The following is a 25306-nucleotide window of genomic DNA, read 5'->3' on the forward strand; positions in this document are numbered from 1 at the left end:
AATTTGTTAGTTTGTTTATTTTTGGTACTAGGGATTGAACCCAGGGACATTTTGCCACTGAGTTTATTACTCAGTTACATCACCATCCTTTTTATTTTTTTTTAATTTTGAGACAGGGTCTCACTAAGTTGTTGAGGCTGGCTTCAAATTTGTAATCCTCCTGCCTCAACCCCCTGCCTAATAGCTAGGATTGATTATGGGCATGCATCACCATGCCTGGATGATTATGTTAATTTTAGTATGATTTTGCTTATTAATATATATACTTATTAATTTGATAAAAGTAAAATAACTTAAAAATTTTTAATAATATGCCTACCGTGAAAACCTTCCCATCAATTTAGAGGTAAAGAAAGGAAATCAGGTTTATGGAAGAAGACAACGTGTTTTTGGACATATCCTTCTGTCTTTTGCCTCCTCCTCCTTGCTCACACTTGTCTAAACAGATCTCAAGAGATAGTGTACTACAGAAGGAAGAACATAAGCTTTGAACACTGGGAGTGACATTCAGTGTACAAAAAATCAGCTCTGAGACTTTTCTGTGAACTCACTAGGACTTACAGTCTTCATTTGTAAAACAGAAAATGCTGATATCTATAATATTACATGAAATGATAGGAGTGTGTTCCTCAGTTTTCTATCACTGTAACAAATACTTGAGAAAATCCACTTATAAAGAGAAAATGTTTATTCAGCTCACAGTTTTGGAGGTTCCAATCCATGACTGGTTGGCCCAGTTGCTTTGGGCCTGTGGAGGGTAGCACATTATGGCAGGAGCACATGGTACAGTTAAACGCATGTGTACTAGCCAGGGAGCAAAAGAGAATAAAGAGAGGGGACGGGTCCTACAATCACCTTCAAGAGCAAGCCTCCAGTAACCTAAAGACCTCCCATTAGCCCATCCTCACTTAAAGGTTCCAACAGTGCCTTGCTGGGGATCAAGCCTTTAACACATGGACCTTTAGAGGATATTCCAGCTCCAAACCATTGCAAGACGTAAAGCACCTAGATTATGGAGCTTCTCCAACATTATGAGTTCTCTCTTACCCATGTCCTCTAAGCTTCTTGAGAATCTCTCTTGGTGTCTCAGTGCTGATAGGTCTGAGACAGCAAAGAAAAACTGTGTTCCTTTATCTGCCTTTTCCCCATCCTGTCATGCCTGGTTTGAAAGATTCATCTTCCAAAGACTCACACTGGGTCCTTGCCAGGGTATTGACTCCAACACATTTCCACTTCTCTTGAAAGGAGAAATTGGTTTCATTCACATTGGCATTATATCTCAGCTGATTTTTGAGTGAAAAGAAATTGCTATTCAATTACTAGCCCTGGCTTCCAGCTCTTTACAAACAGGAGTGGATACAAATTTTTGTTTGAAACTAACCTACACTATCTGAATTATAGGTAATTCAGCTGGTACCTGAATATAACATTCTAAAATAAATATCAAACAAATCCACCAAGAGTTATAAAAACTGTGAAAGCTGGGTAGGCAAGGCCATCAGTGGTCAATCAGTGTGATTCCAAAGCACTTACCTTCTCCACTCACCCTAGGCTGGTTGCTTGGCTCAGGGACAAATTGTTGCCCATGCATTTCCCCAGGCAGAATCCCTTCACTCCTGGAAGTCAGCTTGTTCTGGTAGAACTCTTGGTACTCCCCGGAGACAGCAGGCAACCCGTCAGAGCCCTCAGTAGGGAAGGAAGTCGGGGACTTGAGGTTCAAGAGGAAGCTATCTTGTAGGTTCTTCTTGATGACCTTCTTGCATTTCCTCTTCTGACTCTCTGGGATCCTATCACCGCCTCCGGGCCTGGGCTGGCAACTCTCCAGCCTCCTGGTTAGCTGGAGGAGCTGATCCATGTCCTTGGTGAATTGTAGTAGAGTACCCTCAAAGAGGCTTTGGGCAGAGCCCTCAGAGCCATAGCTGGGAGCCTTCTCTAAGAGCAGGTGCTCAGAACAGGGGAGAGCTTCTGAGGTCTCCCTAAGCACAGGCTCAGGTACCGGAGGAAGGCTGCAGGGACCCATAGACAGGGAGAAGTAAGAGTAGTCCACTGCAACATACGTCAGCATGAAGTTGATGGTGACGATGGGTGCCAGAACATTTACCTGACCCACAAGGACAAAAGCCATGGTCACCAAGCTGGTCAGGCAGATGGCTGCTACAGGTGTCCTATTTGGCCCTTTCTGCAGAAACAAAAATAACATTCAGGACTCTGAAATTTCAGATAGAAAGTTTCCATCACTTCAGAATTTATGAAAGAAACCAAAATCCTAATAGCTCAGTTACTTCTCTCCATGTGACTGTTCATCTATGAACCTGGGATAATAATATCCAACTCATGGTGTGTTTCAGTCAGCTTTCTTTCATGTTGCTGTGACCAAAATACCTGACAATAACAACTCAGAGGAGGAGAAGTGTATTTTGGCTCACAGTAACAGAGGTCTCAGTCCACGCACAGTTGACTCCATTGCTCTCGGCCCAAGGTGAAGCAGGATATCGTGGGAGAAGGGTGTGGCAGGGGGAAGCTGTACAACTCATGGTGGCAAGGAAGCAGAGAGAGTGGGAGGGGTGGACAGGCCCCCTGCACTGCTAGCAGTCTGGAAGGTGGGGGAAGGCCTGTAAGCCATCTCCAGATCTGGCTTATGAGTCTCCTTCATATGTTCCTCCAGCCCAGAGGCCACGTTTGAGGATGGCAGGTTACCATCTGCCAGTGTCTGAGGATCAGAGCCCCTGCTGACCTAAACTCCTAGCCCAGACCTTTAGAGTACAATTCTAAACTAATTAATTAAAAAAGTAATAAAGATATACTTTTCCTGTGTTTGAGAATTAAATTTTGGGGTATATTTGTTATAGCTGTTTTCAGGCTCTACTAGTAAACCTACCCAAAATAAATTCTCAGGATCTTAAAGAACTTTAAAAGGAGGGTCTTGGATAAGCTGAAGAAAATGCTAGTGTTCCAGGCCAGGACCTTGATAAGAGTGGATTCTGAATTGATTAAATAGGCCAACATGAACTTCTATTCACCAAAAGATATTTAAAAAAAAAGAAAGAAAAAAGAAAAGACAAGCCACAGAATGGAAAATATATTTGTAATGCATGTAACTGACAAAAGGTATCTAGAACATAGAAAGATAGTTGGAAAAACACAGCCCAGTAAACAAAGAAACAAGTAAAAGATTTGAACAAATACCTTACAAAAGAATGCCCATTAAACATAGGAAACACCGCCGGGCAAGGTGGTGTACACCCATAATCCCCACTACTGCGGGCAGAGGGCTGAGGCAGGAGGACTGCAAATTGGAAGCCAACCTAGACAATGTAGTGGGACTGTCTCAAAAAGAAAAATAATGAAAGGGCTGGGGATGTAATTCAGTGGCAGAGCACTCCTGGATTTAATCCCCAGTGCTATAAAGAGAGAGGGAGAGAGAAATCAAGCCCAACCTCACTAGCAATTAGAGAAATATAAATTAAAACCACAGTGAGATACCATCTAGATACCACCAGATTGGCAAAAATGTAAAAGTGTCATGATATCAAGTTCTGGCAAAACTACAGAATAATGGGAACTCTTATCCACTGCTGATAAGGGTGTAAATTAGTACAACTACTTCAAAAAAAAAAGAGAGAGAGAGGTGGTATCTAGTAAGTAAATATATGCACACCTTGCAATTCCACTAATGGAATACAATTTGGAGGAAGTCTACAAAGAGTAGACAGACTATGGCACTGTCCATAATACCCCCAAATAACAACCAAGCTGCTGCTACAAGCAAACTGAGGATGACTCTCATGATCATAACAGTGAGTGAGGAAACAGCATGCCACAAAAGAATACACACACACACACACACACACACACATTCTCTCTCTCTCTCTCTCTCTCTCTCTCTCTCTCTCTCTCTCTCTCTCTCTCCATTTACAGACTGATCATCCCGAATGCAAAAATTCTACGTCTCTGAAATTTTTTGAGTGCTGTTATAATACTACAAGTGCAAAATTCCATACCATGAAATTTCATTGTGTGCATAAAATTATAACTGCCTCCAGGCTATGTGCACAGATATATATGAAACATAAATGAATTTTGTGTCTACAGGCCCACTCCAAAGCTATCTCATTACATATATGCCAATATTCCAAAGTCCAGAAAAAAAACCTGAAACACTTCTGGACCAAAGCATTTAAGATAAGGGATGCTCAACCTGTATTTAAAGTTCAAAAACAGGCAAATTTGTGTTTAGAGATGCATACACAGGAAACAAGTCAGGGGTTGCAAACTATGACCCCTAGGCTAAATTTAGCCCTGCCTATTGATGTATGCTATGAGCTAAGAAAGGTTTTACAGTTTTAAACAGTTGGGAGGAAAAAGTCAAAAGAAGAATAACATTGTGTGATATGTGAGAATTACATGAAATTCAAATTTGGGTCCATAAATAAAGTATTAGGTATTATCTCTGTGGCTACTTTTGAGCTCCAACAGCAGCTGATCAGTGGTGACTACTACCACATGTCCTGCAGCACCTCAAGTGCTGCAGAAAAAGTTTGCTGATCCCCAAGAAAAACCCTAAAGAAAGCAAGGAAATTATTATCAACATTGGCCACAGCAATGAGAGGGAAGGGCTGTGACCAGGGAGGAACAGGGCTGGCAGGCAGGGTTCCTGGGTGGAGGCTACAGGGTGTTCACTTCATAGTTGTTCTTGAAACAGTTTATACTGAGTTTATGCTCTTTTTGTGGATGTTGAATATAGCTCCAAAAATGTAAATTGCTACTCTTCCTCCATTAAAAAAGAAAATAAGCTAATATGATTTAATTCTATATAAAAAAGCTTTTGCAAGGGGCTGGAGGTGTGGCTTAGTGGTACAGCTCTTGCTTAGCATGCACAAGGGCCTGGGTTTGAACCTCAGCTCTGCTAAAAATTAAAAAAAAAAAAAAAAGCTAAAAGAAGGAGAACTAGGAGAAACATTTGTAATACATAGCACAGTTACTCTTCCTAACAAAGAAAGACCCCCTAACAATTAAGAAGAAAATGACCAATTAAACACAGAAAAAAATTAAAATAGCTTTTAAACAGAGGAAAGGATATTCAACTTCGCTCAGATTAAAGAAATGCAAACATCAGTCTCCAAATGTACCATTTCTCACTATACGATTTGCAAAAATGCACATTTGGCAATGAGCTATGGGAAGAATCCTTGTTAAATTGTGTTTCTTGCCCAAGGCAAGAGCGCAAATGGGGTTCTATACACCCAACGTCTAAATATTTACAACTCTGAGCCTCACTAACAACCTGTTAAACTAAATATGTTCTAATGTCCTTCCTAAGCAAACATGAGGAGGAAGGTCAGGTTCAAGTTCAGAATTTTTGCATTACTCAGACCTCTTCACTGAAAGATGGCCATGTGTGGCACCAGCTCAGAGCCCACCAGCTTCTCTTCTCAGACCATACCAGGGGGGCCTCACACGTATATGTGGACCCTCTGTCCACACCTTGGGCCCTAGAAAAGAAGAGGGCCTTGTGGATCCTGGAAATTGACAGGGGGCCATGTGGGCAAGGAATTCTAAGGACACCACACCTGGACATGGTCTAGAGCAGGGACATAGGATCCAGGTGGGCAGGTTCCTTTGGCCTTACAAAGAAGCAGAGTCTTATAAAAGTCTTATAAAGCAGGATCTTTTGGCCTGAGTCTAAGAGTGGTACTGGCTCTCACCCACTGCTGGTGGAAGTAAAAAAATGAGCTGGGCATGGTGACACATGGCTCTAATCCCAGTGACTTGGGAGGCTGAGGCAGGAGAATCACAAGTTTGAAGACATGCTCAGCAATTTAGAGAGACCCTGTCTTAAATTTTTTAAAATTAATTAATTTAAAAGGCTAGAGGGACTGGGGGTGTGGCTCAAGTGGTAGTGCACTCACCTAGCATGCGTGAGGCACTGGGTTTGATTCTCAGCACCACATTAAAAAAATTGTGTCCACCTAAAACTAAAAAATAAATATTAATTAAATATATATATATATATATATATGGGTGTGTGTGTGCACGTGCCCGCATAAGAAGGCTAGAGATATATCTTAGTGGTAGAGCTTCCCTGGGTTCAATCTCCAGAACTGAAACAAACAAATAAATAAACAAAAAATGCAAAATGATAAACATCCCATGGTAGGTTTGTTGGCAAGATCTATTAAAATTAAAAATGAATTTACCCTTTGACCCAGCAATCCTACTTATGAAAATGTAACCACATATGCAAAACCACACACACCCACACACACACACACACAAGAATTATTCATTGCAACACTGTTTACTGGAAGCCACTCAAGTATCAATCTATAGGGAACTGATTAAACTATGGCGTATCCTCATGATGGAAAAAGAACAAAAAAGTTCTGTCTGTATTTTTTAAAAAAAGATTCCTAGGTACATAAAGTGAAAAAAAATAAGCAAGGTACAGAACAATGTACAGAGAACACTATCTTTTGGAAAAGAAAAAAAATCATTAAAAAACTAAGGAAAGAAGTTGGGCATGGTGGTGCAGGCCTGTAATGCCAGCAACTTGGGAGGTTGAGGCAGAAGGGTCCAAGTTCATAAACCAGTCTCAACAACTTAGTGAGGCTTTATGCAACTTAAGGAGACCCTGTCTCAAAATATAAAAGGGCTGGGGATGTGGCTTAGTGGTTAGGCACTCCTGAGTTGGATCCCTGCTGCCTCTCCTCCCTTGAAAAATACAAACAATAATAAATGCTGGAGAGGATGTGGAGAAAAAAGAATACTGTTGGTGAGATTGTAAATTAGTACAACCTCTATGGAAATCAGTACGGAGGTTCCTCAAAAAACTAGGCATGGAACTACCATATAACCCAGCTATACCACTCCTTGGTATTGATCCTAAAGAATTAAAATCATGATACTATAGTAATATATGTATACCCACGTTTATAGCAGACAATTCACAATAGCCAAATTATGGAACCAGCCTGGGTATCCATCAATGGATGATGAATGGATAAGGAAAATGTGGTATACATACACAGTAGTTTTATTCAGCCATAAAGAAAATGAAATTGTGTCATTTGCAGGAAGATGGATAGAACTAGAGACGAGTATGTTAAGTGAAATAAGCCAAACTCAGAAGGTCAAGGGTCATGTACTTTCATATGTGGAAGCTAGAAAGGAAAAAGGAAATGAAAGGGGTGGGGAGGATCCCATGAAAATCAAAAGGAGATCATTAGAATAGAAGAAAGGAACCAAGGGGTGTGAGGCAGGAAAGGAAGGGGGAAGTGCTGGGGAGTCAAATTAGATTGTTACTTTGCATGCATGTATGATTATGTAACACCAAATCCCATCATTAGGTGCAACAGCTATGGAAAGCAGTATGGAGATATCTCAGAAGATGTGGAATGGATCCACCACTGACCCAGCTATCCCACTCCTTGGTTTATATCCAAAGGACATAAAATCGGCATACTACGGTGACGCAGCCATATTAATGTTTATAGCAGCTCAATGCACAATAGCTAAACTATGGATACCCTTCAACAGATGAATGGATAAAGAAAATGTGGTACATACACACAATGAATATCACTCAGCCTTAAAGAAAAATGAAATCATAGCATTTGCAGGTAAATGGATGGAACTAGAGAATATCATGCTAAGTGAAATAAGCCAATCTCAAAAAACCAAAAGCCGAATTTTTCTCTGATAAGAGGATGCTGATCCACAGTGGGGCAGGGGGATTGGGAAGAATGAAGAAACTTTGGTTTGTATAGAGGGGAGTTAGGGGAGGGGTGGGGCTGTGGGTATGGGAAGGACACTGTTGGTGAGATTGTAAATTAGTACAACCTCTATGGAAATCAGTATGGAGGTTCCTCAAAAAACTAGGCATGTGGGTATGTAGAATGAGCAGACATTATCCCCCTATATACATGTATGCTTATACTACTGGAGTGCCAGTGCACCATGTACAGCCAGAGGAATGACAAGTGGGCTCCATTTGTATATAATATGTCAAAAAGCAGCCTACTTTAAAATAAATAAAACAAATTCCATCATTATGAACAACTATAATATACCAATAAAAAGTGTAGAAAGAGAAAATTTTTAAAAAAACTAAGAAAAGCAGTGACTACAGGATGAGGCTATGGAAAAGAGAAAGACTCATGATAGGAGCAAAAATTCTTAATGTATACTTTCTGCTTTTAGTTTTAAACCCTGTGTTTATCTCACCTCATTAAAAAAAAATGAAGTGGAAGAAAAATAAAATAAAAGTCATATCACTATCACACATGGAATGTAGTAGAGACGACAGTCACCCATCCTCCCGGCCATGCCAAAAAGAAGCAGATGAAGGTCAAGGAGGTAATTACAGCTGATTTTCATGTGCCCTCCCAACACGGAGGCTGGGAATCAGGAGAAGCTGGGGGTATCCCCCCAAGACAAAAACAAGCTAAAACTTGTAGATCATGGGGATTCTCCATGTCTATTTTTCTTTTGTCATTCCCCTAGGTTTTAGGAACATCTCTTTTGATCATCCCAGTCATGACTCAACCAAACTACTCTGTGTCAGTCAAGGTTTGGGTCATGGTGGTTAAGACAGCCCAGAATCCAGAGGTGTGGGAAATCATCAATCAGCAACCCCCAGGACAACATGAGCGTCAAGGGGGAGTTAGACCTGCAAGGACCAGCTCCCCTCATGACCAGCTCCCCTTTTATGCTAAACACGGAGGATTCAGGATTCTTTTTTATTAAATGAGAGGGCAATTCTCTTCCCTGCTGCTAGGGCCCAAGCTACTATGACGAGTTAGTTAGCTATGTTGGAGTTAAGGAGCCATGTGGCGGTGACATTTAAGATGTTTCATCTAATTGGTTCCAGCCTAAGCCAGCCAGAGGACAGAGCTGAGAGAAATGACCTCTGCACTCTCACTTGTCCTACCCTAAAGAACTTGACCAGAGGCTGTAATCAGAAAAACTTAAGCAATTTATGAGTCAACATTGGGTTAACAGAAAAATCCGTTTCTCAATAAAAAGGGTCACTCACCCCTTGTCCCAGACAGGCAAGTGCAGGAATCACTTTCTCCTGGGCAATACACTGCAGGATCCGGGGAGCTCCATAGAGTCCTCCCATACAGGAGGCCAGGGACGAGATGTATAAGCCCAGAAGGAATAGGAAGCCCACTAGGGACACCTGTGTGAGAAAGCAGTTTCGTCATTGCTATAGATATAGAAATTTTGGATATTGAAATTTCTCAAAGGTCCATGTGTTGAAGGTGCAGTGTTAGAGTCTATAAACAAGTCAGGATGGCCCCTGGCAAATGTTAGAGTCTGTAAACAAGTCTGGATGGCGCCTGGCATTTTGCCAGAGGGAGTGGTTTGAGAAGTAACGCCAGTGAGCCATTAAGTGTGGAGATTCCTTATTGGTTGACTGCTGTATCTAGTTTATGTTAATTAGATAAGCTGTGTGGAATGTATAAATACCCCTCCTGTCCTACAATAAACGGCTCCTACTCCTGCTGTATCAATGTACACAAGTTGCTCATCACCCCCCCCCCCCCCCCCCCGTTATTTTGCTGCAGCCGGACTTGAGAGCTTGGTGCTGATAACGCCAAGGTCTCAGGTTCGTTCCCCGTACGGGCCACCATCTGCCACAGTCCGGCTGCAGCAAAATAACTGGGGGGGGGGGGGTGATGAGCAACTTGTGTACATTGATACAGCAGGAGTAGGAGCCGTTTATTGTAGGACAGGAGGGGTATTTATACATTCCACACAGCTTATCTAATTAACATAAACTAGATACAGCAGTCAACCAATAAGGAATCTCCACACTTAATGGCTCACTGGCGTTACTTCTCAAACCACTCCCTCTGGCAAAATGCCAGGTGCCATCCAGACTTGTTTACAGACTCTAACATTTGCCAGGCGCCATCCTGACTTGTTTACAGACTCTAACAGTGCAGGACACCAGGGTGGCCCTTTGGGAAGGTAGAGAGACCTTTAAGAGTGGGACCTAGTGGAAAGTCCTTTGGTCATGGGGGCTTACCCTCAAAGGGGATTGTGAAACCCCAGGCCCCTCCTCTTTCTCTTTTGCTTCTTAGCTGCAAGCAGTTTTGTTCCACCATATACTCCCTGTCCTTGCCATCTGACATCCCTACCAGAGACTCAAAGCAATGGATGGATCCACCAGATGGTGGACTAGAACCTCTAAAACCATATGCTAAAATAAACCTTTTCTTTTTAAAAGAATTGTCTCAGATATTTTGTTACAGTAAATGAAAGCTGACTCATATAATCATTCACTGCCAGACCCTGTTTCCCCTGGCACTCGCCCACCCACACTCACCTAATTATACACTATAGATTCAGCCTTTGAGTTAAAATTTCCTTTCCTAGCCCCTCTCTACCTCATTCCACTATCTCAAGTGAGTCTACCGTCACATCTTATAGGGACGACACAGTGGCTCTCAAATTGAACAGGAGTCACACTTATCCACAGGGCTCATAAAAACACAGATTTCTGTCCCCACCCTTAGAGTTTCTCAGTAGGTGTGAAGTGAGCTTGAGAATATGAATTTCCAACAGGTTCCTAGGTGATACTGATGTTGATGGACTGGGAATCACATTTTGGAGAAGTGCTGGCCACTACAATGCCAGTTGGCCTCCTGCCTCTAAAGATTTTCTTTCTAAATCATCCCCTAGCCCTCTACCAGAGTTACCTCTCTAACCTCAAATCTGATCCTAATGACCCTGCTGCAAACATATCAATGGCTTGATACACAGGCCCTGCACTGTCTGTGCCCTCTCCATCCCTTCTCTGCACATAGAATCATTGGTCAGCATGATTTCTCCATCTGCTGGAACCCTCTGTCCGCATCCCTTAATCTATCCAGTCTGTCTATTGAACTCCTAATTGGACACCAAAACTCAGAACAACCTCCCCCCCCCCCCCGTCAAGAGGCCACCCCCAAATCCCTTCACAACAGTGGTTGTTCCTCAGTGCCCCATGGCACCTCAACATAATGATAGTGTCCATCATTGTCTTCACCAACCTGCAGGCTTCCTTTAGGTAGGGCTTCTGTCTTGTTCACCCTTGTGTTCGTGGTGCCCAACACAGATACACAGATAAATGATGAATGAATGATACCCATGATCAATATGACCCAAAGGCACCAACAGATAGAACAGGAAGAGGGCAGAGCTGTTCTCCTTGGTGTCAACTTGCAAAAGATCAGTGCTGCCCGCCCTGCAGCTGTGTCCCACACTATCCTGAACCTCTAACCCTCCTGAGCTGGATTCCTTCATACCTACAGGGAGCCTCTCAGTTTTCTTGATTATTTGTGATACCCTCTCCATCCTACCTCACTGTAGGCACAGTGGTCGGAACTGTATATTCAAGTGCCTCTTTGTCAACTGTTACGGATAGGTTAGAGACAGTTTTCAGCTTTGTCACTTAGACCCCTCTTGATGAAGGATCTCCATGCCCTACTTTTTTACTTCCTTGCTTCTGCAGTGCACCAGATCTGTGTTGTCAAATTACACTGCACATAAGCCCTTGGCTAGACTTATTTCCTGGCTCATAAATGATCACTAGAGTAATTTGACTGATGAATTCATCAGTCAGGATTTTTGATTGGAAAAAAGAAATGTAAAAAAAATGAATTTATTTGTAGGGCACTGGAGGTTCATAGATCATCAGGAGGCCAAAAGATCAGCCTTGGAGAAAGGCAGGACCCAAGCTTGAAGGCACTCCAGTTCCTCCAACTCCTCACCAGGAAGAGTTTGGCGAGCATGCTACCAGCACCCCTGCCACCCTGCAGATGACCTCTCACCAAGTCTTTATCTTTCTCTCATTGGTACACTTGGAGCATCCAATGCCCAGCCTTGGTCATTTTCCCTATCAGGGCTGTCAAGGGACAGGCAAGAGAAGATCTTGTTCTTTGGGCTTTTGAATAGGGTCTCACACCCTTCAAGACCATGCATAGGTAGAATAACTCCCAAATGGTCATGGAAGTCAGAGGCTTGCCAGACACAACTAAAGTCCACTACAGAGCAACATCCTGTCTTTAATTCAGTTGGATTGCCTTTCCCTAAATGTATTATGTCATTCTTATCCCCAGTGAACCTCACCTCTCTTATTCAATGTCATGGGTTTCTTGGGTTTTTTTCCCTCTCGTTCATTTACCATTTTATTATTACATGAAATTGATGACATCTGATGTTTCCCATCACTTTGTGTGCTCTGATGGCATTTTGTTATTTTTTCCCCCTGCAGGATAGGTAATGAGGCTCATGGTTTGCCTTGCCAGTGCACCAGGAGCTCCTTAAGGGTAGAAATGAATCGTGTATCTTTCCCCCCTCTGTTCAGCACCTATCACAGAGTCTGGCAAACAGGGCTCAGCAGCTGAATTAATGAGGCACATGACTTATGTGATCTGTGCCCTTGATACCTTACAAAACTGTTAGATAAACTGGTCCTGTGATTAATCCTCCATCCCCTCTAAGATGTGATCATTCATCTGTGACCTTTGTTTCTGTCTTCTCTACCAAATGCATCCTATGTTGACTGGTTAAAAAAAAAAAAAAGACTCTATGATGAAATTCTATCAAAAGCATTTTGAAAATTTAACTCAGTATTTCTCCACTCTGGCTTTACATAAGAATCACCCCAGAGGTTCTGATTTAATTAGTATTGAATGGGACATAGTTTGTTGATTTTTTAAAAGCCTTTGAGGTGATTCTGATGTGCAGCCAGTGTGAAGGACCTCTGGGCACAGTACATCATATCTATTGCTTTTGCCTTTATAGACTTTTTCCAGAGAGGCACGCAGGGTATCTCCTTGAATAAATTTGACTGTTTCTTACCTGAAAGGCTCTACAGTTCTCTCTGGTATCCATGGGGATTAGTTACATAACTCCTAGGATACCAAAAATTCATGGATGGGCTGGGGTTGGAGCTCAGTGGTATAGCACTTGCCTAGCACATGTGAGGCACTGGGTTCAATCCTCAGCCCCACATAAAAAATACATAAATAAAATAAAGGTCTTTTGTCCATCTACAACTTTAAAAATATCCATGGATTCTCCAGTGTCTTATATAAAACGGCAGGGTATTTCCATAAACCTACACATATTCTCCCACCTACTTTAATAAAATGTGAAAGATTCATATGATCCAATACACTGCCTAAATGCAGTGTAAGTGCTAGGTAAATAGATGTTATTCTATATTGTTTAGAGAAATATCTGTCCATCTTCAGGAAAGATGCAATGCTTTTTCTGAATATTTTTTGATCCAGGTTATTGAATACATGGGCGTGGGACCTGGGAACATAGAGGGCTGAATACAAATTTATGTTATTTATGTTATTTATTTATTTATTTTCATTTAAAGCCTGTAAATATACAGGGGATATAGCTCAGTTGGTATAGTGTTTGCCTCACATGCACAAAGCCCTGGGTTCAATCCCCAGCACCACCAAAAAAAGAAAAAAGAAAAAAAAAAGCCTGTCCTCTTACTTCAAATGGGAATGAGACTCCCCAATCGGCATCCTTCTATGTTGGTTGACCTCAGAAACTCTCTGAGTCTCCAACTCTGCGAGTGCGTGACACTGGTGACTTCATCTTTGGCTAGTCATCCAGAGACACACCCTGGGATTCCTCCAGAACCCTTGGGGATGGGGACAGATGGGGGAGTGTCCAAATATAATGAGTTTTTTATGTTCAGTGTGTCAATTGTGTTTAGAATGGCCTGTTCACTGACCACTTTTAGATATAAAACTATTATTCAGTCTCTTTCCTGAAAAATACGTGAAATATTAGTCCACAAGCACATAGAGAAATTATTTTTAAAAAATCCATTCTATCTCTCTCCCACCAGAATCCACTTCTGCTATTCTGTCCTCCATCCATTTAGGAAGAATTTTATGAGGATGGTTATATTCCTGGCATGGTGTTAGGTACAGGACCAGCATTAGAGCTACAGTAGTAAGTCATGTGGCTTTGCTCTCAGCCCTTGCTGAACTTCATCATTTTCTCTTCATATTGTATTGAAAGTTTGCTAAAAACGTTAGTAGAGGTGGAAGTGAAAATTTATTTGAGTAGATGTGTGTCAATAGTTTTTTTTTTTTTAATGATGTTCTTGTGTCATATGCCTGTTTGCATTGTCAGAAAAAGCTATCTTTTCAAAATAGTATACAGGTGTGAACTACCCTAAATTCTTTGTTCAGTTAACTACTCATGAAAATAAGTAATTATATCTTTCTGCTGTTGGTTTTTTATTTCAGGTCCCATTCTGAGTTTCAGCCACTGAGGGATTCTACCAACTCACTGCTGCTCCCTTCTCTTGGTTTAACGTCATTTGCAAGGGACTTGTTCTGCTTCATCTAGTCCCTGGGCCCCTTGATGTTGCTGAGGGTGAGTGACATCCTGAAACCCTTACAAGCCCAAATGCATTAATAAGGCAATGTCTCAATAGCCCCTGGGTTTTCTCCCATATCATGTTCCCACAGAGTCATGAGTTTTCTAATTGTCTCCTTACTCCACAGATTAACCCAATGCTGCAACTTTCAGTCAAGTTTTCTCTCCCACTTGGGAGCCATTTTTCCATTAAGAGGCAAAGTCCACTTCACTTCCTGAGAGGCAGCACTGTGTCCATGATGAGAACAGAGGACAGTCAGGCTGGGCTGGTGGCGGGTACTGAGCAGAGGACTGGGACCACTCACCGTCCACCAGCTCTGTCCAAGCCCCACCTTCCCATGCACAGCTTGGGCTTTCAAGGACCCTCTTGAGCCTGTGAAGCCATGACTGCCAAATCCAGAACGGTTAGAATTCACTGGGGGATTCCAATTTCTACAAAGATACTTTGGGGGTATTATTCCTACTTAGTTTGCTCTTATTCTGCTAGTTAGCATGTCCGAGGGTTCCTAAGATACTTAGGCTTTTTAATTTGTAATAAACATCCATTTCCTGGACTATATTTAGGTTTATTTGGAAACATTGATCATTTAATTCTAAAACTGTTCTTTATAAAATTTCTTTCTCTATCACTGAATAATATTGGTATTGACTATTTTAGCTTTTGCTATTCAATTAAACATGGTGAATTTATTGAGGAGAGAGAGGAAGTCTCCCTCAAACAAATATCTCTATCTGTAAAGATATCCCCAAAAGGAGTGTGGAGAGGAGTTAAAGTTCATAAGAAAGCATGACGTTACTGAGATTTGACACCCAGGAGCAGGGAAAGAGTTCCTCTGGGGTGGGGATGAAGAGTAAAAAGACTTGGAGAAATTGGGTTTCTTTTGGGTGGGAAGCCAAATAATTAGAATAGATCCCAGCTGGGTGTGGTGGTGCATGCCTGTAATCCCAGCGGCTCTGGAGGCTGAGGCAGGAGAATCACGAGTTTAGAGCCAGCCTCAACAATTTAGTGAGGTCTGAGAAACTCAGTGAGTTACTGTCTCTAAATAAAACATGAAAAGGGCTTGGTGGTTAAGTGCCCCTGGGTTCAATCGCTGGTATTTAAAAAAAAAAAAAAAAAAAGGAAGGAAGGAAGGGGTTGGAGGAGAGATCTGAAAAGTTTCAAGAAACCCAGGAAGGATCAGATTATATGACCAGCTGCAGATCAGTGGAAAGGAATCCAGGCAGCCTGCAGCCATTGAATAGAGTTGTTCTGGCAAAAAAACACCCAATGGAAAGAGACAGACATGCATGGAGGAGATTCACGTGAACCAGCACCAGGGGCAGTGTGTTGAGACTGGCAGGTGTCCATGACTGAAGGTGATATGGCACCAGACAGATGCAGTCTTCCTTCTTCAGGGCTCAGGAAAACTCAGGGATGCTGGCTCAGAACCTAGGCCATAGCTAAATGTGAACCTGAGCCAAGCAGTTATTAAAACTGCATCAGGGCACTGCGTTGTGTCTAGTAAAGCAACTGCCCCTGCACCTCCCAACCTCTGCAGGTTTCACACTCATCTATAGGCTCTGCCCTCCAGGGACTGTTAGTAAAGTCATCTGTGGCCCAGCTTCCTGTCGGAGTGTAGGACCTGCCACTGCAGAGCCAACGGGGGACACCGGAGAGCAGGAAAGGAGAAATGTAATGTTCTATTACTGTTCACTTTCTTGCTGCACCAATCCCTGTTCATGACTGAGAAGCAAGAATAGTCACTTTTTTTCATCACAGTTTTTACAGTCACCTATTCCAGGAAATGGTCTTTCTTCCTCTCCAGGATTTAAATCTCCACTGTCCACCTCAGCTTATGCTTAATAGATACAGTCCCATGGATTATGGCAGGGCCCGGTGTAGCAGGTACTGCCAACCAGCTAAGGGCTGCCCATCTGTCTCACCCCTTGGGACAGGTGACATTCCAAAGAAAGTTCCCTCAGTTCGAGTGTCTATTATAGGGTGTGGATTTCTGCCCACAAAGGCTCTAACGTGCTCTCTCTGGGATGCTCTTGTTCTATTCCTCGCGTGGCCTTCCTTGGATAGGAAGCTGCCCACCCTCACACATACATTCTAGCTTTCCCTGCAAAGATGAGGAAGGAATCTCAAACCAGGTGAAAATTCATCTCTTTCTATCCAGATCCGAGTCACTAATAGTTGAAAGGAGCTCTGTGAAGGAATCCACTAGAAAGCAACAAGCTTTAGAAGCCGGCAGGGCTAGCCAGCCACTGTCAAGTTGCAGATAAACAGCAAGCAGTTCTCCCTGGTCAAACAATACCTCCCCTTCAGCTGCTCCCTTCAATTCCTTAATGCAGGTCATGCTTTTCATTTTACCACTGGAGAAAAGGCCTTTGGAGGTGAAACTCTAGATGGAAGGTGCATCAGATAAACATAATTGGCATAGATTCTTTCCCTCAGAGCAAACCTTGTATGCAGGGGGCCTGAGGCCTTGGGTGCTACAAGGTGGGTATCAGCTCTTCCTCTGCCTGAACTGCTTCCCCTTTCAAAACCTGCTTTCATACTAAGGTCAAGATCCCTGAAAACAAATATCACCTTTACTTCAATGTCTACATGCTCTAAAAAGAAACCTGTGCTAAGGTGGAAACTAAGCCCAAGTGCAATTCTAAAAAGTCAGTTCAGAGTCTCCTGGCCCTCTGTGAAGATCAGCTGCTTTGCAAAGCTTCACACCAAGAAAGGAAGGTACTCTCTTCTCAAACATAAGAGGCAACCCCTCAAGAGTTAACCACGAGAAAAACTCCCTGACTACACTTCTGGAAAATGATGGGAATCTCAGGATCCATAGATCCTCCAGGAACTTGAGGAGAGGTAGGAATTTCAGGGGAATTTTCAGGAATATGTCTGGAAATCTTATTCTCGTGGGTTTTAATGATGCCAAATAAATGTCCTTGATGTCACATGAGCATCAGCATGCAAACAAGGCTATGGAAGACAAGGAATTTGCTAATCTTCTCCTGGCAGAGTGTGTGCCCCAGAAACAAAGACATTGCAGCCAAATCAACCCAGACTTTCTGAGATTCTGGGAAAAGTCCGAAGGATAAGGGTCCTGCCCTGCTTCCCTGTCATGCCCTCCTAGCACTGGGCTCCTCATCTCCTCCGCCTCCCTTCTGTCCCTGTCCTTCAGCACCCACCTTGCTGCTTGTGAGCAGCTTTCTATTCATGATGGAAGGTGGAACTCTTAGCAAAAAAGAGCTCAGTGCAGCTTGCTGAGCTGGGGATTTGGAGCAATCAGATTCTTCTATTTCTGTCCTGATTTTCTTTCTTTTTTAATGTTTTTGTAGTTGTAAATGACAGAATGCCTTTATTTTACTTGTTTATTTTTATGTGGTGCTGAGGATTGAACCCAGTGCCTCATGCATACAAGGCCAGCACTCTGCCGCTGAGCTACAGCCCCAGCCCTCTGTCTTGATTTTCAACATGAGGAAATGTCTCCGTGATCTAGCCACGTGCATTTGTGTGCCTCTCTGGGTACTAAGATCTGTTTCATGAGATCTATGAGTAGAACCTGCACCTTCTCCATCATTTCTGACTCCCCAAAACTTCAGCCCTGGAGTCAAGTCTACATGAATTCCCAAGATAGAATTGCAACGATTTGTTGATGGGAACAAATAAATGACCCAACAGCCCCAGGCCTTTGGGTAGGACTCACCCACCTTTTCAGCTATCAGGAAGTTATAGCGAAGGGCCTCTCGGGTGCAGATGGCGCCCAGCAGGAAGGTGAAGACGATGTACAGAAACCACCTGTGAAACCCGAGAGCAGAGGGGAGCTGCCATCCGACCTGCCCAGCCCCATCCCAACACCACCCCCACCCCTCACCCCTGCCAAACTGCTCAACCTTTGCTTCCTATGGGAACCTGTCTTGAAATGAAAGAGAAAGGGCAGTCACGAAGTTGGCCTGGTGGGGCCTTTTTGTGCTGTTTCTTCTCTAGCACATTTCTTACCAAAAAAAAAGGTGTCAATGTTTTGTTTCTTTCTTACATTAAAGAAGAAAAACAAAAAGGATGTTGAGGATGTAGAGGTGGGAGGCCCAGCTGGCCTCTAGGCTGCTGAATGCAGGTCAGGGTTGACCCAGGGCCCCACACCCCGTCCTCCTGAGCGTCTGCTGGTCTCTGGCCACAAATAACAGGCTGGAAAGCCAAGTGTGAAAATGTAGAACGTAGCCTGGCCCTGCCCCAAGACACCCTGGAACCCTGAATAGGTCACACGGTCCCTGAGGGCTCCCTACCCATCTGGGCACTGAGAGGACAGGCCAAAGGTTCCTCCTGGGCCTCCTGGTTGTGACCAAAACCAAGACAGAGTTCTCATGTAGAATTCTATTTCCTTTCTCCCCATCATCAACGTTCTCCCTAGTGTCATGATTATCTTCCCAATGTTGTTGCCTCATTTTGCTTTATGGCCTGATACCCTGTGCCTGGCTGGAAGCAACAGTGCTACAGCAATAAGCTAAGAGCAGATTTGATGTTTCTTAAATAGATACATAAATATTATTTAAGTATCACAGTTAAAGTAATAAAAGTGTTCTCAAGTCATGGTCATGTCTATGATCTCATTGTTTGTTTGTTTGTTTGTTTGTTTTTACAACTCCCCAGTGAAGCTTCCTTCTTGGTCCTGAGAGAAAAAGGAGATTCTGGAAGATCAGAAACAGACTCAAGGTCACCCAGCCTGCTAATGTGGGTAGCACAATGAAAACTAAAACTCCAGAAGCCTGACAACCAAGCTGGTCTCTGAGCTTCTACTAGGTGGCTTTCAATATGGTATCTTCTCCTCAGTTCATAAGGCACAAATTTATCATTATCCTTGTCTTATAGAAAAGGAAATGGAAGCTCAGAGAGCTAAGTGAATTGTCCAAAGTCATATAGCAAATTGGCCACAGAAAACTAGGATACAAGCCCTAATCTGTCTGATTGTGAAGCTCTTCATGTGTATGTTCCTGCCAATGGTCTGAAAATTCAATGGTTTAAAAAAAAAAAACAAAAAAAAAACCCAAGTTCAAAATGAGGGTGAGGAAGGGGCAGGGGCAAGGGCGAGAGGCTGAGGAAAAAGGAATGAAAGGCTTTGGCCTGTGCTCTGCATTAATGGCCCCCCCTCCTCCCAGCATTCCCAGGCGGGTTGGATGTGCAAGGGCAATGTCTGAGCCCACCAGACGTGAATTTTCCAGCCCAGCGAGTATTAAAAGGAGGATCGGCATATGAAATAGATTGGTCACAGTTGGGGCACTCCCAGAACAAAAGGGGCAATCCCCCCTTTTGCCTGAGGTTTTCTCTCCCACTCTCCAGTTTAGACTGATTGCCAGGAGGGAAACTTACGAGATGCCAACAGCTGCTAGGGAGCCCAGGGGGACACTGGCAGCCGGATCCCTGAGGTCGCCTCCCATGTTGAAGCCGGCCATGACTCCTAAAAGACACCCAGACAGGGGTGGGCCCCCTGGTGATGCAGTGCACTCCACGAATCACCTTCCCCAGGGCTGCCCTTCCTCTCCTCCAGGGCCCTGTCCTGGAGTCTCCCCCACATCAAGCCTTCCCTATTTGTGCAGCTTCACAAATAGGCCTCTTCTCCATCTCCCCGGGCAACTGGGGAGGCATCTGCATGGCCATGAAAGAGATCTTTGTGGTTGAGTGACACTCAGGAGGAAATCTCCTCCAGCTACAAAGGCATCTCATTGCCCAGTACAAAGGATTGAGGGTGAGGGAGGTGTCTTGCAAGTCACACAAAGGTCCCTGTACTGCATGCTGAGCCCTGCCTTTCCAGCTGGGACAATGCCCTGGAGTGGCTCAGCAGCAGCAAAAGGCCTGGCAGACCTCTGTCTGGCAGATTTCCTTGCCTCAGATGCCTACTGATTACACTAGGGATTCAAGCATCCTTGGGGTCAGATACCTCTAATAATCAGGACCAGAGACCATGTTCAAAGCTCCTGAGCTACCAGAGGGCTCCAAACAAACTCCAAAAACCAATCCTGATGCTGCCAACATGGTACCACCTTTTCCTTATCACCTATAGACCCCAAGAACACTGATGAAAATGAATTGATCCATCACGGTGAAAGACCAACAGCTGAGTCGGCAATCAAGGATGTTGTCTCTTCACCTGTGTGAAAACAACAAAATGGTGTGTTCTGAACATGGGATGAGGGCCCAGGCAATAAGCACTCGGAAACTCAATGAAGTGGGCCAGGAAACCTCACAGGGGTGGAGGGTGCACCTCCAGTGTGGCCTAAAAAGAGGGGTTGAATGGGCTTAGTGGTCAATATGGATCCCACACTGTCATTCTGGATTTATGAACACTTCCAACCTGACAGCACCTGTGATAAGTGCTTTACATGTATTTTTCTCTTCTGTAATCCTCAAAACAATCACTTCAGAAAGGTCAAGAATTATTTCCTCATTTTATAGAAAAGTCCTCTAATGGGGTCATTAAAAAAGACTAGGTCACGTTTACTAAGTGGCAAGAGTAGGATTTGGTCACCATCTAACTCTGAAAATTAAGCTTTCACTTGCTTCTGCTGAAATGCTTCATGGAATCCAAGTGAAGCAGAGTGAAGTCAAAGCTTGGGGTAGAAAGTTACAGCGGGGCTATGTCAAAGAGAACCCTATATGTTGGACCAAGGCTGGGGCCTGCATATACTTTGACCCAGGATCAGTACCACTAGGATTTTATCCAAAGTAAATTAGTCGAGGATATGAGTAAAGCTTTAGTACAAAATTTATAAACACATGTTTGGAGTGAAGATTAGAAACAACCTAACATCTAAAAATAAAAGGTTGCCTAAATAAATGTCTCAACAAATACCAGGTCTGGAATATTGTCAGGGATATGCTGTGACATGCAAAGATATTTAAAGCTATTGTTTAGTTTTAAGAGGCATGTTAGAGAGAAAACATATGTTAGGGTCCCGTTGTTGTGAAGGAACAGAGAGAAGCATAGAAGGAGCTAGAATGTGTTTCTCAATGTCAACAATGTTATTTCTGGGTGATGGAAGAAGAGATTTTTTTATTGGATTGTTTATATTTTTTCTTAAATTTCTACAGTGATCTTTTTGAAATGTATGGAAAAGGATGCTTTAAAGCTTCATTTGTCTAAAATGGCCTGGTAGGTGCATTTTCTTTCCATTCATTCCCCTCCCGCAAGATCCTATTAAAAGGGTAGTGAAGGGGGACAAGGAATAAATGTCCATATGCAAAGAGAATGGCATCCATGCAGATGAAAGGCCTCCATAAATTTCTTGGACACAGAAGATGGCAGAGTGAAAGGGACGGAAAAGAGTGCCTGGCAAGGCTTCTCTTGGGGCTCTCAATACACTGCCTGAAGACAACCAAGGCTGCCAGGTAGATGTCGCATCCTAGATGGGGCCTGCTCAGGAATCTGTCCTCCCCACCCCAGCAGGGAAACAGACCTAAACACCCTGTGGCAGGGGAATCCATGCCAGCCACCAAGGATGGCCAGATGTGTGATGAAAACCAGCAACCAATAAACAAATACCTGCAAAAATAGGCAAGAAACAACTTAAATCAGGATACGAAGAGAATTTTGAAGAAAACACTGATTAGTAACTCCAGATACATCTCAGAAAATATTCTACCTATAAAATAAGATGCAATGAGGAAGCTGGGCATGGTGGGGCACCTCTGTAATCCCAGCAACTCAGGAGCCTGAGGCAGGAGGATCACAGGTTAAAAGCCAAGAAACTTTGTAAAGCCCTAAGCAACTTAGCAAGGCCCTGCCCTAAAATAAAAAATAAAAAAGGCTGGGGATGTAGCTCAGTGGCTAAGCACCCCTGGGTTCAATCCCCAGTGCTTCCCCACCAAAAAAAAAAAAAAGCTATGAAAAAAAATCCCACTAGAAAAAAACATTTAGAAATTTAAAATATTAAAAATGCAATAAATATGAAGGATAAAATTAAGTAAATATCCAAACACTTAGAATATAAAGATGAAAAAGGTAGAAAATTTGAGTGAATTCAGAGAGAAAATTTTACAGTCACAATAGCCAACTAATATGAGATTCAGAAAACAAATGCAAATAACCAGGTAGGTGACAGAAGGAAATGTCCCTAAACCAAAGAAGACACAAGTCTTCAGACTGAAATATCCCACTGAGCACCCTGCACAAAGAACTAAATTAAAAAAAAAAAAAATCACACCTATATGTTATCACTGTGCAATTTCAGGAGAAATCCTAAAGGCTGCCAATGTAACAACTGAACACTCACACAGTGTTATGGCTTGGATCTTAAGAATTAAAGGCGTGGTCTCCAGTAGATGTCACTATTTGGGAGAACCCTTTACCATGTGGAGCTTGGTGAGAGGAAGTGACGTCACTGGGGGTGTGCCCTTGGAGACCACGCCTCTCATTTCCTAGCTGCCATAAAGTAAGCAGCTTTGCCTCACCACACACCACCTGCCATGATGTGCTACCCACCACAGGACCACAGTGCCAGGACCAAGTGACCGTGGACCAAAACCTCTGAAGCCATGAGCCAAATAAATCTTTCCTCCTTTTGTTTCTCTCAGGTGTCTTCCTACCACGACTGAAGGCTCTCTGACACACATAAAATCCAACCCTGTACTGGCATCGGTCTTCTCTCCTGCAACACTGAATGCTGGAAAACACAGGAGCACCAACTTAAAAATTTTGAGGGAATTTTTTTTTTTTTGAATTTCGAATTTTGGCCAGATTACCAAATAAGTGAAAGTTAAGCATATAAGAGTCCAGAAACTTTATCTCCCCCATATCTTTTCTGAAGAAGCTACAGAAGTGCATACTCGAGCAAAATGAAGACAGAACCATGAGAGGAGAAAACACGACATTCAGAAATAGTGGTGATAACTCAGTGCTGAAGTGAAATCCCAGAATGACAGCTGGACAGCAGAAAAAGAAGCAGGGGTTGGAGCAAAATGATGGACACCCCGGGAGGGAGGCTTCCGGATAGGAAATGTACTCAACAAAAGAGGCCATTTGATTAACTCACTGAATGATTTTTAAGGGATACACTGACTACTTGTTTTAGCAACAAGAAAAAAGAAAACTTATTAGAACTCCAGGAAGCCAGGTGCTGGAGTGCATGCCAAAACCTCAGTGATTTCAGAGGCTGAGGCAGAAGGATCACAAGTTTGAGGACAGCCTTGGAAAGTTAGTGAGACCCTGTCTAAAAATAAAGGTGGGAGATAGGGATATAGTTCAGTAATAGGGCACTCTTGGGTCCAATCTCCAGTACCTAAAAAAAGAAAAGAAAAGAAAGAAATTGTAAGAAAAGTGACTTAACAAGAAAGTTAAGTCAAGGTCTAAATATAAAGCAAACTAGAACATGAGATGATCCTAACTCATAAAAAAGCTAACAAACATTAACCCGTTTGGCCATGATATTAGCTACATTCTTCCTAAATGGCACAAGGACCACATGGAAATCACAGGGAGGAATGGAATTCTACCTCATTACTTTTTTTTTTTTTTGGAGGTAGGGGTTACAGGGGATTAAACCCAGGGGCACTTAATCACTGAGCCACATCCCCAGCCCTTTTTTATATTTTATTTAAAGACAAGGTCTCACTGAATTGCTTAGGGCCTCACTAAATTGCTGAGGCTGGCTTGAACTTGAGATCCTCTTGCCTCAGCCTCCAGAGCCACTGGGATCACAGGTGTGTGCCACCACACCCTGCTTTCTCCACTACTTGGCTTCTCAGTGAACAGGGTCATAAAGCACATGTTAATTGGTTTTAACTTCAGAAATTGACCTATAGACAGCACAGAGGACATGACTATAGTTATAAAGCAGAATTTGAATATTATCTACCTTGACTATGTACAAATGAGGGTATAGTTAACTGATATTAGGAAGTGAAAAGAAGCAAATGAAGTAGAAGGAAGAAAAAACAAACCTAAAATCTTCCAGAGAGTAAAGTGAGGGAAAATAACGCCCCATGATCTTCTCTCAGAAAGATTTAATGACTATAGTGTCACAAACTGAAATTAATCCAATAAGAAAACCTGAAAGTGCTTCAAGCAACGCCTTGGACTAGCCATTAAATTTGTGAGGTAGACAAGGAAAACGCTAACGAACATTTATATACCTGTTACAATGAATTTAAACTGAACTCTGTACTTATGATGTATCTTGTCATCACGAATTTGAGTTTCTAAGTGTTTACTAAGGAGAGCAAAGACATTTCCAATATTTCATAGTTCCAAAGACTTAACTTACAACCTTAAGACAAAATGGTTAATAGGCAGAGGGTGGGAAGTGGGTGTATAACTGTGTGTGTTCGCTTAAAGTTGTAAATAAGATTTTTCACAATTTTGGACCACTTACTTGCGAACAATCAAACTTGTTGTTTTCCTGATATTGCTCTAAAAGCTCAAATATGAAAAGATGATGCAGATTCCCTTAAAATGAGGACAGTAACTAAAGCATCCCTTAAATATAAAAATATTGTACAAATAAGATAAAATGACCATTATCAGTCTTAAAATACCACACAGAATCTCTCCTTCCCAACAATAAGGAGTAGAGGAATGAAGCCTAGAATTAATAAAATAACAGAGATCCAAATATGTTATTTAAAGTTATCAGGGTAACCAACAACATAACTAGGAACAAAGATGTAACTGTCAAAAATTGGGGAGTGGATGGGGAGCATGTAAGTAAGCTAAACTCCACACTTCCTAGCACGGATCAATGTACAATGTCTGTTTTGACTAATCAGGTGACAGGTATAACTGTATTGTTCTGTGATATACAATTAACTCTTTTTAAATTTTTTTAAATATTTATTTTTAGTTGTAGTTAGACATAATATATTTATTTTATTTATTTATATGTGGTACTGAGGATCAAACCCAGGGCCTCAAATGTGCTAGGCAAGCACTCT

General features: G+C 42.6%; 1 protein-coding gene across 2 annotated transcripts in view; it reads right to left on the bottom strand.

Moving 5' to 3' along the window:
- Slc12a8 (solute carrier family 12 member 8) overlaps positions 1 to 25306 on the bottom strand; it is a 117921-nt gene that overhangs the window by 21072 nt on the left and 71543 nt on the right. Inside the window, exons 5-8 of one of the 2 annotated variants that reach the window (XM_026395632.2) lie at positions 19751 to 19838; positions 18097 to 18184; positions 9035 to 9181; positions 1534 to 2179 (exon numbers count right to left, since the gene is read on the bottom strand). In XM_026395632.2, the coding sequence (XP_026251417.2) occupies positions 1534 to 2179; positions 9035 to 9181; positions 18097 to 18184; positions 19751 to 19838 (969 nt within the window). The remainder of the gene's footprint in view (positions 1 to 1533; positions 2180 to 9034; positions 9182 to 18096; positions 18185 to 19750; positions 19839 to 25306) is intronic. The other variant, XM_026395644.2, reaches the window with a different exon arrangement.

The sequence above is a fragment of the Urocitellus parryii genome, chromosome 2 (genome assembly GCF_045843805.1).
Source record: "Urocitellus parryii isolate mUroPar1 chromosome 2, mUroPar1.hap1, whole genome shotgun sequence".
Classification (NCBI taxonomy): Eukaryota; Metazoa; Chordata; class Mammalia; order Rodentia; family Sciuridae; genus Urocitellus; species Urocitellus parryii.